Genomic DNA, 16,344 nt, shown 5'->3' with positions numbered 1-16,344 from the left:
CCCAGGGGGGTGTACCCAGGGGGGTGTACCCAGGGGGGGTACCCAGGGGGTGTACCCAGGGGGTGTACCCAGGGGGGGTGTACCCAGGGGGGGTACCCAGGGGGTGTACCCAGGGGGTGTACCCAGGGGGGGTGTACCCAGGGGGGGTACCCAGGGGGTGTACCCAGGGGGGGTGTACCCAGGGGGGGTACCCAGGGGGGGTGTACCCAGGGGGTGTACCCAGGGGGGGTGTACCCAGGGGGGGTGTACCCAGGGGGTGTACCCAGGGGGTGTACCCAGGGGGGGTACCCAGGGGGTTTACCCAGGGGGTGTACCCAGGGGGTGTACCCGGGGGTGTACCCAGGGGGGGTACCCAGGGGGGGTACCCAGGGGGGGTGTACCCAGGGGGGGTACCCAGGGGGGGTACCCAGGGGGGGTACCCAGGGGGGGTGTACCCAGGGGGGGTACCCAGGGGGGGTACCCAGGGGGGGTGTACCCAGGGGGTGTACCCAGGGGGGGTGTACCCAGGGGGTTTACCCAGGGGGTGTACACAGGGGGTGTACCCAGGGGGGGTTTACCCAGGGGGTGTACCCAGGGGGTTTACCCAGGGGGTTTACCCAGGGGGTGTACCCAGGGGGTGTACCCAGGGGGGTGTACCCAGGGGGGTTTAACCAGGGGGGTGTACCCAGGGGGGTTTAACCAGGGGGTGTACCCAGGGGGTGTACACAGGGGGGTTTAACCAGGGGGTGTACCCAGGGGGTGTACACAGGGGGTGTACCCAGGGGGTGTACCCAGGGGGGGTGTACCCAGGGGGTGTACCCAGGGGGTGTACCCAGGGGGGGTGTACCCAGGGGGTGTACACAGGGGGGGTGTACCCAGGGGGTGTACCCAGGGGGTGTACCCAGGGGGGGTGTACCCAGGGGGTGTACCCAGGGGGGGTGTACCCAGGGGGTGTACCCAGGGGGTGTACACAGGGGGGGTACCCAGGGGGTGTACCCAGGGGGTGTACCCAGGGGGTGTACCCAGGGGGGGTACCCAGGGGGGGTGTACCCAGGGGGGGTACACAGGGGGGGTACCCAGGGGGGTTTACCCAGGGGGTGTACCCAGGGGGGGTACCCAGGGGGGGTGTACCCAGGGGGGGTACACAGGGGGGGTACCCAGGGGGGTTTACCCAGGGGGTGTACCCAGGGGGGGTACCCAGGGGGGGTGTACCCAGGGGGGGTACCCAGGGGGGGTACCCAGGGGGGGTGTACCCAGGGGGTGTACCCAGGGGGGGTGTACCCAGGGGGTTTACCCAGGGGGTGTACACAGGGGGTGTACCCAGGGGGGGTTTACCCAGGGGGTGTACCCAGGGGGTTTACCCAGGGGGTTTACCCAGGGGGTGTACCCAGGGGGTGTACCCAGGGGGGTGTACCCAGGGGGGTTTAACCAGGGGGGTGTACCCAGGGGGGTTTAACCAGGGGGTGTACCCAGGGGGTGTACACAGGGGGGTTTAACCAGGGGGTGTACCCAGGGGGTGTACACAGGGGGTGTACCCAGGGGGTGTACCCAGGGGGGGTGTACCCAGGGGGTGTACCCAGGGGGTGTACCCAGGGGGGGTGTACCCAGGGGGTGTACACAGGGGGGGTGTACCCAGGGGGTGTACCCAGGGGGTGTACCCAGGGGGGGTGTACCCAGGGGGTGTACACAGGGGGGGTGTACCCAGGGGGTGTACCCAGGGGGTGTACCCAGGGGGGGTGTACCCAGGGGGTGTACCCAGGGGGTGTACCCAGGGGGGGTGTACCCAGGGGGTGTACCCAGGGGGGGTGTACCCAGGGGGTGTACCCAGGGGGTGTACCCGGGGGTGTACCCAGGGGGTGTACCCAGGGGGTGTACCCGGGGGTGTACCCAGTGGGTGTACCCAGGGGGGGTACACAGGGGGTGTACCCAGGGGGTGTACCCAGGGGTGTACCCAGGGGGTGTACCCAGGGGGGGTACACAGGGGGTGTACCCAGGGGGTTTACCCAGGGGGTGTACCCAGGGGGTTTACCCAGGGGGTGTACCCAGGGGGGGTTTACCCAGGGGGTGTACCCAGGGGGTGTACACAGGGGGTGTACCCAGGGGGTGTACCCAGGGGGGGTTTACCCAGGGGGTGTACCCAGGGGGGGTTTACCCAGGGGGTGTACCCAGGGGGTGTACCCGGGGGTGTACCCAGGGGGTGTACCCAGGGGGTGTACCCAGGGGGGGTTTACCCAGGGGGTGTACCCAGGGGGGGTTTACCCAGGGGGTGTACCCAGGGGGTGTACCCAGGGGGTGTACCCGGGGGTGTACCCAGGGGGTGTACCCAGGGGGTGTGCACAGGGGGTTTACCCAGGGGGTTTACCCAGGGGGTGTACCCAGGGGGTGTACCCAGGGGGTTTACCCAGGGGGTGTACCCAGGGGGTGTACCCAGGGGGTGTACACAGGGGGTGTACCCAGGGGGGGTTTACCCAGGGGGTGTACCCAGGGGGTGTACACAGGGGGTGTACCCAGGGGGTGTACCCAGGGGGGGTTTACCCAGGGGGGGTTTACCCAGGGGGTGTACCCAGGGGGTGTACCCAGGGGGTGTACCCGGGGGTGTACCCAGGGGGTGTACCCAGGGGGTGTACCCAGGGGGGGTTTACCCAGGGGGTGTACCCAGGGGGTGTACCCAGGGGGGGTTTACCCAGGGGGTGTACCCAGGGGGGGTTTACCCAGGGGGTGTACCCAGGGGGTGTACCCAGGGGGTGTACCCGGGGGTGTACCCAGGGGGTGTACCCAGGGGGTGTACACAGGGGGTTTACCCAGGGGGTGTAATCAGGGGGGTTTACCCAGGGGGTGTACCCAGGGGGTGTACCCAGGGGGTGTACCCGGGGGGTGTACCTGGGGGGGGGGGGAGTTCTCAGGGGGTGTACCTGGGGGTGTACCCAGGGGTTTACCCAGGGGTTTCCCAGGGAGTTTACCCAGGGTATGTACCCAGGCGGTGTACCCGGGGGGGGGGGTTACCCAGGGGGTGTACCTGGGGGGGGGTTTACCCAGGGGTTTCCCAAGGAGTTTACCCAGGGGGTGTACCCGGGGGGTTTACCCAGGGAGTGTACCCGGGGGGTTTACCCAGGGGGTTTCCCAGGGAATTCCGGGAGACTGGGAAAACAGGGAAGGGTGTATCTGAGCCACAGTAACACTCACTCTCTTCTGGTTATAGTTGACAGCGAGGCGCAGTCTGCCCAGGTTGGGAATCCCTTCTTCGAAGGCCTGGTTATCTGCATCTTCTATCGTCTCCTCACCACAGTCATTGAGCACAGCGTTCACTTCACTCTGATTCCGGCACATTCCGAGCAATTCCACAGCCATGTCCTCACAGAGTTCCTCCAGGCTCAGGTATTCCGGCTGGAAAAGAGGGAGATTATTTGAGATTATTTGTTCATGAGAAGTGGCTGTCTCTTTGTAAGGCCAGCAATTGTTCCTGCTCCTGATCTGTGTCTGGGGCTGAGGCCTGTCTATGTTCGAGAGTAATTAATCACTCACCCACATTGCCGTGGGTCTGGAGTCACATGTAGGCCAGACCAAGTAAGGATGGCAGATTTCCTTCCCGAAAGGGAACCTGATAGGGATTTCCTGACAATCAGTAACAGCTTCGTGGTCAGTGTTAAAATCATAATTCCAGATTTTCATTGAATTCAAATTCCCCCATTGACCATGAACATGACCTGGGTCTCTGGTCTAGGGTTATCCAGCCAGGACTTTACCTCCACTGAGAGACACTGAAACACCAAGGATTCAATGATGACGTGGAGATGACGGCAGAATGATAATAATGATAGGGACATTCAGAGATTTCAATGATTGAAAAATATTAGGAATTCCATCTCAACTGAGAGAATCTGTCACTCACTGCAGCCACATCTAAACTGGTGACAAAGCCCCATTCCCTGTCTCCCTCCATGTTCCTCAAATGAGAATCTCACCTTGATTTTTAAACCCCGATGTGGTCTCAGCCCCTTCCTCTCCTGAATCACCCCAATTATAGGGCCCTCCCCGAATTTTGCTCCCTTCACCGACCCTGTTTTGTATCAACCACCATAAACCACCGCCTTCCACAGTCCCACACTCAGAATGTCTCATCATCTCGGCCGTTAAGATGTTCCTCAGACTGACTTCTTGATCCTGCATTTGTTCACCTGATCCAATATCTCAGGAAGTGAATTATGGTCAAATTATGGTTCATAATAAATTATCTATCATTCCAGTGAAGGTACCGCACTGTCGGAGGTTCAGTGCTGAGGGAGGGCCGCACTCTCAAAGGATCAGTGCTGAGGGAGTGCCACACTGTCGGAGGGTCAGTGCTGAGGGAGTGCCGCACTGTCGGAGGGTCAGTGCTGAGGGAGTGCCGCACTGTCAAAGGATCAGTGCTGAGGGAGTGCCGCACTGTCGGAGGATCAGTGCAAAGGGAGTGTCGCACTGTCAGAGGGTCAGTGCTGAGGGAGTGCCGCACTGTCGGAGGGTCAGTGCTGAGGGAGTGCCACACTGTCGGAGGGTCAGTGCTGAGGGAGTGCCGCACTGTCAGAGGGTCAGTGCTGAGGGAGTGCCGCACTGTCGGAGGGTCAGTGCTGAGGGAGTGCCACACTGTCAGAGGGTCAGTGCTGAGGGAGTGCCGCACTGTCAGAGGGTCAGTGCTGAGGGACTGCCGCACTGTCAGAGGGTCAGTGCTGAGGGAGTGCCGCACTGTCAGAGGGTCAGTGCTGAGGGACTGCCGCACTGTCGGAGGGTCAGTGCTGAGGGAGAGCAACACTGTCAGAGGGTCAGTACTGAGGGAGTGCCACACTGTCAGAGGGTCAGTGCTGAGGGAGTGCCGCACTGTCGGAGGATAAGTGCAAAGGGAGTGTTGCACTGTCAAAGGATCAGTCCTGAGGGAGTGCCGCACTGTGGGAGGGTCAGTGCTGAGGGAGTGCCGCACTGTCAGAGGGTCAGTGCTGAGGGAGTGGGCACTGTCGGAGGGTCAGTGCTGAGGGAGTGCTGCACTGTCGGAGGGTCAGTGCTGAGGGAGTGCTGCACTGTCAGAGGGTCAGTGCTGAGGGAGTGCCGCACTGTCAGAGGGTCAGTGCTGAGGGAGTGCCGCACTGTCGGAGGGTCAGTGCTGAGGGAGTGGGCACTGTCGGAGGGTCAGTGCTGAGGGAGTGTCACACTGTCGGAGGGTCAGTGCTGAGGGAGTGCCGCACTATCAGAGTTAAAGTTGGTCTCTAAAGTCCCACAGTTGCTGAAGGCAGCAAGACCGACCCACCCCTCACCTCAATTTGAGTCACCCAGAAATATGTCACTGTCTGGTCCACCCTGTCAACTCAGTTGGATTGAGTGTGGAGTCACCAACCTTAAACTCAGGCTCCTTCTTAGACAGCTGCTTGAGTTCCCTGCTCAGCTTGAAGGCACTCAACATGGCGTCTTCATTGGCAATGGACAGGTATGGCCTGCTGGCTAGCCCTTTGTAGGTGTTAATGCGAGACAACGAGAACTTGAGCATATCATACTGCCGGGCATTGAGACACTCTGGGCAGGAGCAGGAGATCTTGTGGGGGTTAGGAATGACATGACCCTTCTTCATCAGCAGATCCACAATCTCAAACAGGTTCTTCTGGCAAGCCAGGGTCAACGGTGTGACTCCTGGCGCAAATCGCGAGCTGTCGATGGAGTGGTCGAACAATGCCAGGGAGAAGGACATGATGTCCACCTTGTTGTGACTGACTCCTTTCTGCTGGTCCAGCCGCTCCAGCAGGAGTTTGACCACGTTGATGAGGTTCATGTCCACAGCCACTAGCAGGGCCTCGTGGATTTGCCGGAAGTCAAACTTGACCAGTCGCAGGAGGTTGACGATAATTTCCTCGTTGCCCATGCGGATGGCCAGATTGAGAGCCTCTCTCCAGGATCGGTCTTCCGAGTCATCGAGTTGCCTCAGGAGCCCATCGCTCGTCTGCAGCAACTTGTACAGCTTGGCCAAGTTGCCGTCATAGATGGCTCCAATCAGACTGGGTGGGAATTTCATCTTCTTCCCCGCAATCTCCTTCCAGTTGTCCTCCTGAAAACAGATCATGGGGCAGGAGGGGGTCAGAGGACACAACTTCAAGAGAGTCAAACACTACCCCACCCAACAACTTCCACCCCCCACCCCTATCATCACCGAAGGGTCAAAGACTCTTTCCCTCTCTCACTGGCTTGGATTTCCTCTCTGTTTGTGAGCAGTGTAGAATGAATGATTTCCTGGGGCAGGTTTAACTGTGATGGCTTAATCTCTGGGAGTTTAAGGAGGAGAAATTGGGATTTGACTGTTGGGTTGATGAATACAGAAGGACAGGATTAGGATCAGGAGCAGAACCTTTATCAACCCCCAGGGACATGGGGGGGGATGGGGGGGGGGGGTGCAGGGGAGCCTAGGTAAATATAACTATTGAGTAAAATGAGCATCAGCAAATGTCAAGCTGTCGAGTTAGCAAGTGCAGAACTCCCATCATTCCCTAGTCAGGCACCTCCCAGTGTACTAACCCTGATCTACTAGCTGTGTGCTAACACACACCAGTTCCCACTATACATCAAACTCACACTTATTATTTGTTCATTGACCGAGGACATCATGGACTGATCAACATTTATTGCCTGTCCCTAGTTGCCCCTTGAGAAGGTGGGGGTGAGCTGCCTTCTTGAACCACTGCAGTCCATGTGCTGTGGGTTGACCCACAATGCCCTTAGGGAGGGAATTCCAGGATTCTGATCCAGTGCCAGTGAAGGAACGGCGATTATATTTCCAAGTCAGGATGGTGAGTGGCTTGGAGGGGAACTTACAGGGGATGGTGTTCCCGTGTATCTGCTGCCCTTGTCCTACTCGATGGAAGTGGTCATGTTTGGAAGGAACTGCCTGAGGATCTTTGGTGAATTTCTGCAGTGCATCTTGTAGATGGTACACACTGCTGCTACACTGAGTGTTGGTGGTGGAGGGGGTGGGTGTTTGTGGATGTGGTGCCAATCAAGTGGCTGCTTTGTCTTGGATGGTGTCAAGCTTCTTGAGTGTTGTTGGAGCTGCCCCCATCCAGGCATGAGGGGAGTATTACATCCCACTCCTGACTTGTGCCTTGTAGATGATGGACAGGCTTTGGGGAGTCAGGAGGGGAGTTACTCGCTGCAGGATACCCAGCCTCTGACCTGCTCTTGTAGCTGCTGTAGGCAAAAGTGAGGACTGCAGATGCTGGAAACCAGAGTCTAGATCAGAGTGGTGCTGGGAAAGCACAGCAGGTCAGGCAGCATCTGAGGACCAGGAAAATCAATGTTTTGGGCAAAAGCCTTCCTGATGAAGGGCTTCTGCTGAAATGTTGATTTTCCTGCTCCTCGGATGCTGCCTGACCTGCTGTGTTTTTCCAGCACCACTCTGATCTAAACTCTTACATAGAACATAGAAGAATACAGCGCAGTACAGGCCCTTCGGCCCTCGATGTTGCGCCGATCAAAGCCCACCTAACCTACACTAACCCACTATCCTCCATATACCTATCCAATGCCCGCTTAAATACCCATAAAGAGGGAGAGTCCACTACTGCTACTGGCAGGGCATTCCATGAACTTACGACTCGCTGAGTGAAGAACCTACCCCTAACATCAGTCCTATATCTACCCCCCCTTAATTTAAAGCTATGTCCCCTCGTAATAGCTGACTCCATACGTGGAAAAAGGTTCTCACTGTCAACCCTATCTAACCCCCTAATCATCTTGTACACCTCTATCAAGTCACCCCTAAACCTTCTTTTCTCCAATGAAAACAACCCCAAGTGCCTCAGCCTTTCCTCATAGGATCTTCCTACCATACCAGGCAACATCCTGGTAAACTTCCTCTGCACCCGTTCCAGTGCCTCCACATCCTTCCTATAGTATGGCGACCAAAACTGCACACAATATTCCAGATGCGGCCGCACCAGAGTCTTATACAACTGCAGCATGACCTCAGGACTCCGGAACTCAATTCCTCTACCAATAAAAGCCAGTACGCCATATGCCTTCTTCACTGCACTATTTACCTGGGTGGCAACTTTCAGAGATCTGTGTACATGGACACCAAGATCCCTCTGCTCTTCCACACTACCAAGTACCCGACCATTAGCCCAGTACCCCATCTTTTTGTTACTCTTACCAAAGTGAATCACCTCACACTTAGCTACATTGAACTCCATTTGCCACCTTTCTGCCCAGCTCTGCAGCTTCTCTATATCCCGCTGTAACCTGCCACATCCTTCCTCACTGTCTACAACTCCTCCGACTTTCGTATCATCCGCAAACTTGCTCACCCAACCTTCTAACCCTTCCTCCAGGTCATTTATAAAAATGACAAACAGCAATGGTCCCAAAACAGATCCTTGCAGAACACCGCTAGTAACGGCACTCCAACCTTTGCCATCAACTACTACCCTCTGTCTTCTTCCAGCCAGCCAATTCCTAATCCAAACCTCCAACTCACCCTCAATGCCATATCTCTGTATTTTCTGCAGTAGCCTACCATGGGGGACCTTATCAAACGCCTTACTAAAATCCATATATACCACATCTACCGCTTTCCCCTCATCTACCTCCTTAGTCACCTTCTCAAAGCTCCTCTTGTAGCTCCTGTGTTCATTGGCGAGTCCAGTTGAGTTTCTGGTTAATGGTAACCACCCAGATGTTGATAGTGGAGGATTTAGTGATGGGAACACCACTGAATGTCAAGGGGTATGGATTAGATTGTCTCTTAGTGGTAATGTTCATTTCCTGGCATTTGTGTGGTGTGAATGTAATTTGCCACTTGTCAGCTCAAGCCTGGATATTGTCCAGATCTTTTTGCATTTGAACATTAACCTGCTTCAGTATATGAGGAGTGATGAATGGTGCTGAACATTGTGTGTAATCATCGGGGACCATCCCCACTCCTGACCCTCTGATGGAGGGAAGGTCATTGATGAAGCAGCTGAAGATGGTTGGGCCTAGGACACTATCCTGAGGAACTCCTGCAGAGATGTCCTGGAGCTGAAGTGACTGACCTCCAACAACCACAACCATCTCCTTAATGTGTCAGGTATGACTCTAACCAGTGGAGAGTTTGCCCCTGATACCCACTGATTCCAGTTTTGCCTGGACTCCTTGATGCCACACTCTGTCAAATATAGCCTTGATGTCAAGGGCAACTAGGGACAGACAATAAAATACTGGCCAGACAGTAACGCCCAATCCTAAGAGTGAATAAAAAAAGAGGAGAACAATTCCAAAATCTGTCCAATCTCCTTTTATGACAAACTCTCCAGCCCAGGCAGCACCCTGGTAAATCTCCCTCTTCCCCCTCCCGAATGCTATCACATCTCTTCTATAATGTGGATTGCAGAACTACACACAATACTCTCACTGTAACCTGACTGATGTTTTACACTATTCCAACATCACCTCCTGGCTCTTCAACTCTGTATCTCGGCTACTCAAACCAACTGGACCATATACCTTCTCAACCCTTGTATCAACCTGTCCTGATACCTCCAGGGACCAGGGTACATACACACCACAGTCCCTCTGATTCTCTGTGCTTCCCAGAGTCCTCCCATTCATCGTGTATTCCCGTGCCTTGTTTATCCTGTCCAAGGGCATCTCCTCACATTTATCACATGTATAAAAAAATTAGTGGGAAGGAAAAGTTCCACCTGATGTTGCCCAGTCCTGAAAAGATCAGGAATCTGGGATTCTTCTCTATTCTTTATCCGGGCACTCCTTAGAGTTCACCCCCTTGACCAAGCTTTGCAGGGGTCTGTATTGGGACCATAGCTATTCACATTATACATTAACAGTCTGGACGGAGGAACTGAGGGCACTTTTGCTCAGTTTACAGATGACACAAGGATAGGTGGAGGGACAGATAGTGGTGAGGAAGTGAGGAGGGTACAGAAGGTCTTGGACAGGCTGGGAGAGTGGGAAAGGAAGTGGCAGATGGAATACAATGTGGGAAAGGGAGAGGTTATGCCCTTTGGTAGGAAGAATAGAGGCGCAGACTATTTTCTAAAGACTGAAAGGCTTCAGAAATCCGAAGCACAAAGGGACTTGGGAGTCCCAGTTCAGGATTCTCTGAAGGTGAACATGCAGGTTTAGGTGGCAGTTAGGAGGGCAGATGCAATGTAAGCATTCACTTCAAGATGGCTGGAATACAAGAGCAGAGCTGTACTGCTGAGGCTGTATAAGGCTCTGGTCAGACCACATTCAGAATCTTGTGAACAGTTTTGGGCCCCGTATCTAAGGAAGGATGTGCTGGTCTTGAAGGGGGTCCAGAGGAGGTTTACAAGAATGATCCCGGGGATGAAGGGATTGTCATTGAAGACTCTGTATGTGATGAAGTTTAGTAGGATAAGGAGGGGATCTAGCTAAAATGTCCAGAATACTGTGAGGTCTGGATAGAGAGGATGTGGAGAAGATGTTTCCACCAGGAGGAGCAACCTGGGATAGATCCCATCCGGTCCTGGGGGTTTGTCCACCTTAATAACCTTTAGCCTACACAACACATCTTCCCGACTTGTGCCAACGTGATCCAGACTAATCAAACTTCTATCTCTAATCTCAACATTCATCATGTTCCTCACCTCAGTGAATACTGATGCAAAGTAATCATTCAGAATCTCACCCATTCTCTCAGGCTCAACACACAGCCTTCCTTCCTTATCCTTTAGTGGACCAATCCTTTCTCTAGTTACCTGCTTGCTTCTTATATAAGAATAAAATGCTTTGGGATTCTCCTTAATTCTGCTCACTAAAGCTATTTCATGACCCCTTTTAGCTCACTTGATCCCTTGTTTAAGACTTGTCCTACTCTTCTCATATTCCTCTAAATATGTGGGTTCCTGATTAGTTGGGATCAGGGGTTACATGTCAGCCATGATTGAATGGTGGAGCAGACTTGATGGGCTGAATGGCCTAATTTCTGCTTCAGTATCGAATGGTCTTATGCAGCTCCGTGCCATATTCTGTTTGATAATTGCTCCCATGAGGTGCTTTATGAATGCAGCTTGCTGTTGTTTTTCAGCCTTCCCACAGGGACTGGGAGAGTTTAGAACCCTTGATATCCAGCAGGCAGTGGGAACCCGCACTTCCTGCTCTGTACAGAGCCCAGTCCCTCTCCCTGTGGACACTGTCAGTGTGAGAGCCAGGGATTTGGGAGGGAGGGGGCAGTTTCTTTACAGATAAGTCGCTGAATGAAAGCTGGGTACAATAAGAGGCAGTCTGTAATCAGGGAGTGGCCACAGGAAGCTTGTGTTGCCCTTCTCTCTGAAATCTGAATCATAGAATCCCTACAGTGTGGAAACAGGCCCTTCGGCCCAACAAGTCCACACCAGCCCTTCGGAGAATAACCCACCCAGACCCATTCCCCATTACTTCACATTTACCCCTGACTATTGCACCTCTCCTCCACATCCCTGAACACTATGGGCAATTTAGCATGGTCAATTCACCTATTCACCTAACCTGCACAGGTATGGACTATGGGAAGGACCCACACAGACACGGGGAGAATGTGCAGACTCCACACAGACAGTCGCCCGAGACTGGGATTGAACCCAGGTCCCTGGCGCTGTGAGGCAGCAGTGCTAACCACTGAGCCATTGGACCACCCTAAATGGAAGAGCAGGGAATGTAGTGATACAGGCAGAAGGGTGTAGTTATCCAGAGGATGTAGTTGGTGTGAATTTGGATAGAAATTTGTCTCTGTGTTGATAACCAATTTACTGACCCACTGAGTGGAAAGGTTTAGGTTTACTGAGAGTGCCAGGAGTTAGCAGAGGGACGGGGGGTGACCGCATTGTACCCCAGTGCAGCAGGTATATTACCAGGAGAGTCCTGTACCCCCCACTCTGTGTTAGATATCACATTAACTCAAAATAAAACATGGCTCCCCTCACATTTCTCACACTGTACTTTCAGGCCATTCAGCATCCCGTCAATTCCCTGCTGGCCTTTTGAAAGAGCTATCTTGGATTCCCACTGCTCTGTTCCATAACCCCAAAAACTTCTCAACCTCTTTACCCAGTTCCCTTTTGGAAAGTTCCTGTTGAATCTGCTCCCAGTTGCCCTTCAGGCAGCGTGTTCCACAACACAACATCTCGCTGTGGGATAACCAATCAGCTCACCCCCACAACCACCCAATCCGACCCAACCCCTGATTCCCCTCAATCTGTCTTCCTCTGGTGCCCGACCCTCCTTCCCCCGGGAACACTAACTCCTGAATTACTCCATTGTGACCCCTTCCACATATGTATTAAACTCCCTTTGCTCTGTTCTGAGGAGAGTAATCTCAGCGTCTCTAAACTCTGCTTTAAGAAGCTGATCAATGACATTGGTAATTATTAAATAATTAAATAACAATTAATTTTGGCTGAAGCTGCCCGGTCTGAATTGCTCTTACTCACCGTTAAATGCTCCATGGTTGAAGCTGTTTTGTTCTGGTGTTTCTTCCAGTCAGTTTAATCCTGTCCGATACTGCACCTCTGGGTGACACTGACTACCCCGTCACACACACACACACAGAGACACAGACGGTGTCGTCTGTGTGGTCTCTGGTCAGAAAACCAGGGGCTGAGTGTCCATGCTGATGTGTTAGTTGTCTCTGTCTCCCTCACCCACTGCTCTGATGCCTGTGTTACATCGTCAGCATCATCTATGGGAGTTGTTCCCTGCCTGGCTGCTGCTGCTGGAACCTGTTGTCACGTTAACTACCCAGAGACTTCCCTCTTGCTCTGTAATTGGTGCTTGTACCTGCCCAATTCCCCACAGGGCACATTAATCCAGCCTTGGAAAATTCCAGAAGGATTCAGTAACTAGAAGTGAACCACTCATTAAAATCAGCACAAGAGTGTTCACAATTAAATGCAAGAGTGTTTTTCTGAGGCCTGTTTCTGACAGCTCCACTCAATCACTCACCAACTCCCAACTGTCCCCTCCTTCCTCTGTCTCCTGCTCTCTGTCCCTCTTCCTGTCTTCTTTACCTGTCTCTCTCTCTCTCTCTCTGGTGTACACCCCTAGCTGTATGATTATCTGAGCTCATTGCTCACTCTACACTTGTTTTCCTCTCTTTCTCTCAGTATGTCTCACGTTTTCTTCCTTCCTCCCTCTCTCTCTCTCTCTCTCTACCTCTCTCTCACTTTGGTACCTTGCTCTGTGATTGCTTTTCACTCTCCTAGTCTGACCTCAGTGGCAGAGAGTGATGGGGCCAGCCACTAATCACTGTCCAAATGAAGCCAATTTGGCAGAGAGAGATAGAGAGAATGGGAGAATTACTGAACGAGAGAGAGAGAGAGAGAGAGGGAAAAGATAGTCATTCCCAGAAAGAATGGGGGAAAAGAGAGCAACACAACTCCTGAGAGTTTATTCTCTCTTTCTCTTGCCCCCTCTCTCTGTCTCTATTGCTGGCTGTGGCTCTTTACAATTTCCCCCTTGTGTTTCTGACCTTTCAGTATTTGTTCTGATGATGAATGCTCCTTCTGCAGCCAGTTACCTGACGTGTCAACCTGACAATGACGTGATGCTTGGACCTTTCCAACCCCCAGAGGCTCAACTCTCCCTTGGAGATTGGAACATATAAACATGTTTTTTTAATCAAATATTATTTACAGCAGCTATGTTGTGACTTTCAGAAGTGGAATAACAGGGTGTGATGCATTCCATTAGATGTGAGCTGGGGCAGGGGGACTGGGGGGGACTGCAGTGAGGTGCCCAGGATAGATGTTTGGACTAAGGTGGACATTGAGGTGGTTCCCGCAGAATCTCATTCCCATCTCTCTCTCCCAATCTGCCTCATGCTGAGGATTTTTAAAATTCAATCACAGGATGTGGGAGTTGCTGGATGGGTCAGTATTTATTACCCACCTCTAGTGGCCCCTTGAGAAGGTGGGGGTGAGCTGCCTTCTTGAATCGCTGTGGTCCATGTGCTGTGGGTAGACCCACAATGCCCTGAGGGAGGGAATTCCAACAATACTGAAGGAGCAGCAATATATTTCCAAGTCAGGATGGTGTGTGGCTTGGAGGGGAACTTGCAGGGGGTGGTGTTCCCATGTACCTGCTCCCCCTGTCCTTCAAGATGGAAATGGCCATTGGTTTGGAAGATGCTGCCTGAGAATCTTGAGCATTGGTGGTGGAGGGAGTGGGTGTTTGTGGATGTGGTGCTAATTAAGTGGGTTACTTTTTCCTGAATGGTGTTGAGCTTCTTGAATGTTGATGGAGCTGCACCCACCCAGGCAAGAGGGGAGTATTCCATCCCACTCCTGACCTGTGCCTTGCAGGTGGTGAACAGGCTTTGGGGAGTCAGGAGGGGAGTTACTGCAGGATTCCTCGCCTCTGACCTGCTCTGATGGTCATGGTATCAATATAGCTAGTTCTGGTCAACAGGAAGTTGATGGGGGGGGGGGGAATTCAGAGATGGTGATGATGCCATTTACTGTTAAAGGGCAGTGGTTAGATTCTCTGTTATTGGTGTTGGTCGTTGCCTGGCAATTGTGTGGGGTGAATGTTACTAATTACCTGTCAGCCCAAACCTGGATATTGTCCAGATCTTGTTACATTTGGACATGGACTGCTTCAGTATCTGAGGAGTCAGCAATGGTCCAACCATCAGTTAGCAGCTGTACTTCTGACCCTCTGATGGAGGGAAGGTCATTGATGAAGCAGCTGAAGATGGTTGGGCCTAGGACACTATCCTGAGGAACTCCTGCAGAGATGTCCTGAAGTGACTGACCTCCAACAACCACAACCATCTCCTTAATGTGTCAGGTATGACTCTAACCAGTGGAGAGTTTGCCTCCTGATACCTATTGATTCCAGTGTTGCCAGGGCTCCTTGATGCCACACTCGGTTGAATGTAGCCTTGATGTGAAGGGCTGTCCCTCTCCCCTCCCCTCTGGAATTCAGCTCTTTTGTCCATCTTTGACCCAAGGCTGGAATGAGGTCAGGAGCTGAGTGACCCTGGGGGAATCCAAACTGGGCGTCATTGAGCAGGTTATTGCTGAGCAGGTGCTGCTGGATAGCCCTGTTGGTGACATCTTCCATCACTTTACTCATGATCGAGAGGAGACTGATGGGGTGGTAATGGGTTGGATTTGTCCCGCTATTTATGTACAAGACATACCTGGATAATTTTCCACATTTCAGGTAGAGGCCAGTGTTGTAACTGGACTGGAACAGCTTGGCTCGGGGAGTGGCAGGTTCTGGAGCACACGTCTTCAGTCCTATTGCTGGAATAGGGCTCGTAAGCTTTGCAGTATCCAGTGACTCCAGCCGTTTCTTGATGTCATTTAGAGTGAATTGAATTGGCTGGAGCCTGGTGCCTGTGATGCTGGGGACCACTGGAGGAGGCTGAGATGGATCATCCACTCGGCATTTCTGACTGAAGTTTGTTACAAATGCTGCAGCCTTATCTTTTGCCCTGATATGCTGGGCTCTTTCATCATTGAGGATGGGGATATTTACATAGAACATAGAAGAATACAGCGCAGTACAGGCCCTTTGGCCCTCAATGTGGCGCCGATCCAAGCCCACCTAACCTACACTAGCCCACTATCCTCCATATGCCTATCCAATGCCCGTTTAAATGCCCATAAAGAGGGAGAGTCTACCACTGCTACTGGCAGGGCATTCCATGAACTCACGTCTCGCTGAGTAAAGAATCTACCCCTAACATCTGTCCTATACCTACCACCCCTTAATTTAAAGCTATGCCCCCTTGTAATAGCTGATTTGTGGAGTCTCTTCCTCCAGTGAGTTGCTTAATTGTCCACCACTAATCATGTTGGGGGGGGGGGGTGGGGGGAGTGATTCTGTGGGGGAGAGGCACTGTGTCTCAGTGGGAGAGGGGCACAGTGTCTAAGTGGGGAGGGGAGGGGCACAGTGACTCAGTGGGGGAGGGGCACAGTGTCTCAGTGGGGGAAGGACATAGTGTCTCAGTGGAGGAGGGGCACAGTGTCTCAGTGGGGGAGGGGCACAGTGTCTCAGTGGAGGAGGGGCACAGTGTCTCAGTGGGGGAGGGGCACAGTGTTTCAGTGGGGGAGGGTCACGGTGTCTCAGTGGGGGAGGGGCACTGTCTCAGTGGGAGAGGGGCACTGTGTCTCAGTGGGGGAGGGGCACTGTCTCAGTGGGGGAGGGGCACTGTGTCTCAGTGGGGGAGGGGCACTGTCTCAGTGGGAGAGGGGCACTGTGTCTCAGTGGGGGAGGGGCACTGTCTCAGTGGGGGAGGGGCACTGTGTCTCAGTGGGGGAGGGGCACTGTGTCTCAGTGGGGAGGGCACAGTGTCTCAGTGTGGGAGGGGCACAGTGACTCATTGGGGATGGGCACGGTGTCTCAGTGGGG

At 53.5% G+C, this 16,344-nt stretch overlaps 1 protein-coding gene across 1 annotated transcript in view; it reads right to left on the bottom strand.

Annotated features, from left to right (window-relative positions):
* The window catches only part of trpc2b (transient receptor potential cation channel subfamily C member 2b), a 55,875-nt gene extending 43,122 nt beyond the window's left edge, over positions 1–12,753 (bottom strand). Inside the window, exons 1-3 of the mRNA XM_072576701.1 lie at positions 12,417–12,753; positions 5,342–6,043; positions 3,163–3,363 (exon numbers count right to left, since the gene is read on the bottom strand). Of these exons, the coding sequence (XP_072432802.1) occupies positions 3,163–3,363; positions 5,342–6,043; positions 12,417–12,431 (918 nt within the window). The 5' untranslated portion in view covers positions 12,432–12,753. The remainder of the gene's footprint in view (positions 1–3,162; positions 3,364–5,341; positions 6,044–12,416) is intronic.
* Between the last annotated feature and the right edge of the window lie 3,591 nt (positions 12,754–16,344).

Source organism: Chiloscyllium punctatum, chromosome 9 (genome assembly GCF_047496795.1).
Source record: "Chiloscyllium punctatum isolate Juve2018m chromosome 9, sChiPun1.3, whole genome shotgun sequence".
Classification (NCBI taxonomy): domain Eukaryota; kingdom Metazoa; phylum Chordata; class Chondrichthyes; order Orectolobiformes; family Hemiscylliidae; genus Chiloscyllium; species Chiloscyllium punctatum.
This window is presented reverse-complemented; position numbering and strand designations above follow the sequence as displayed.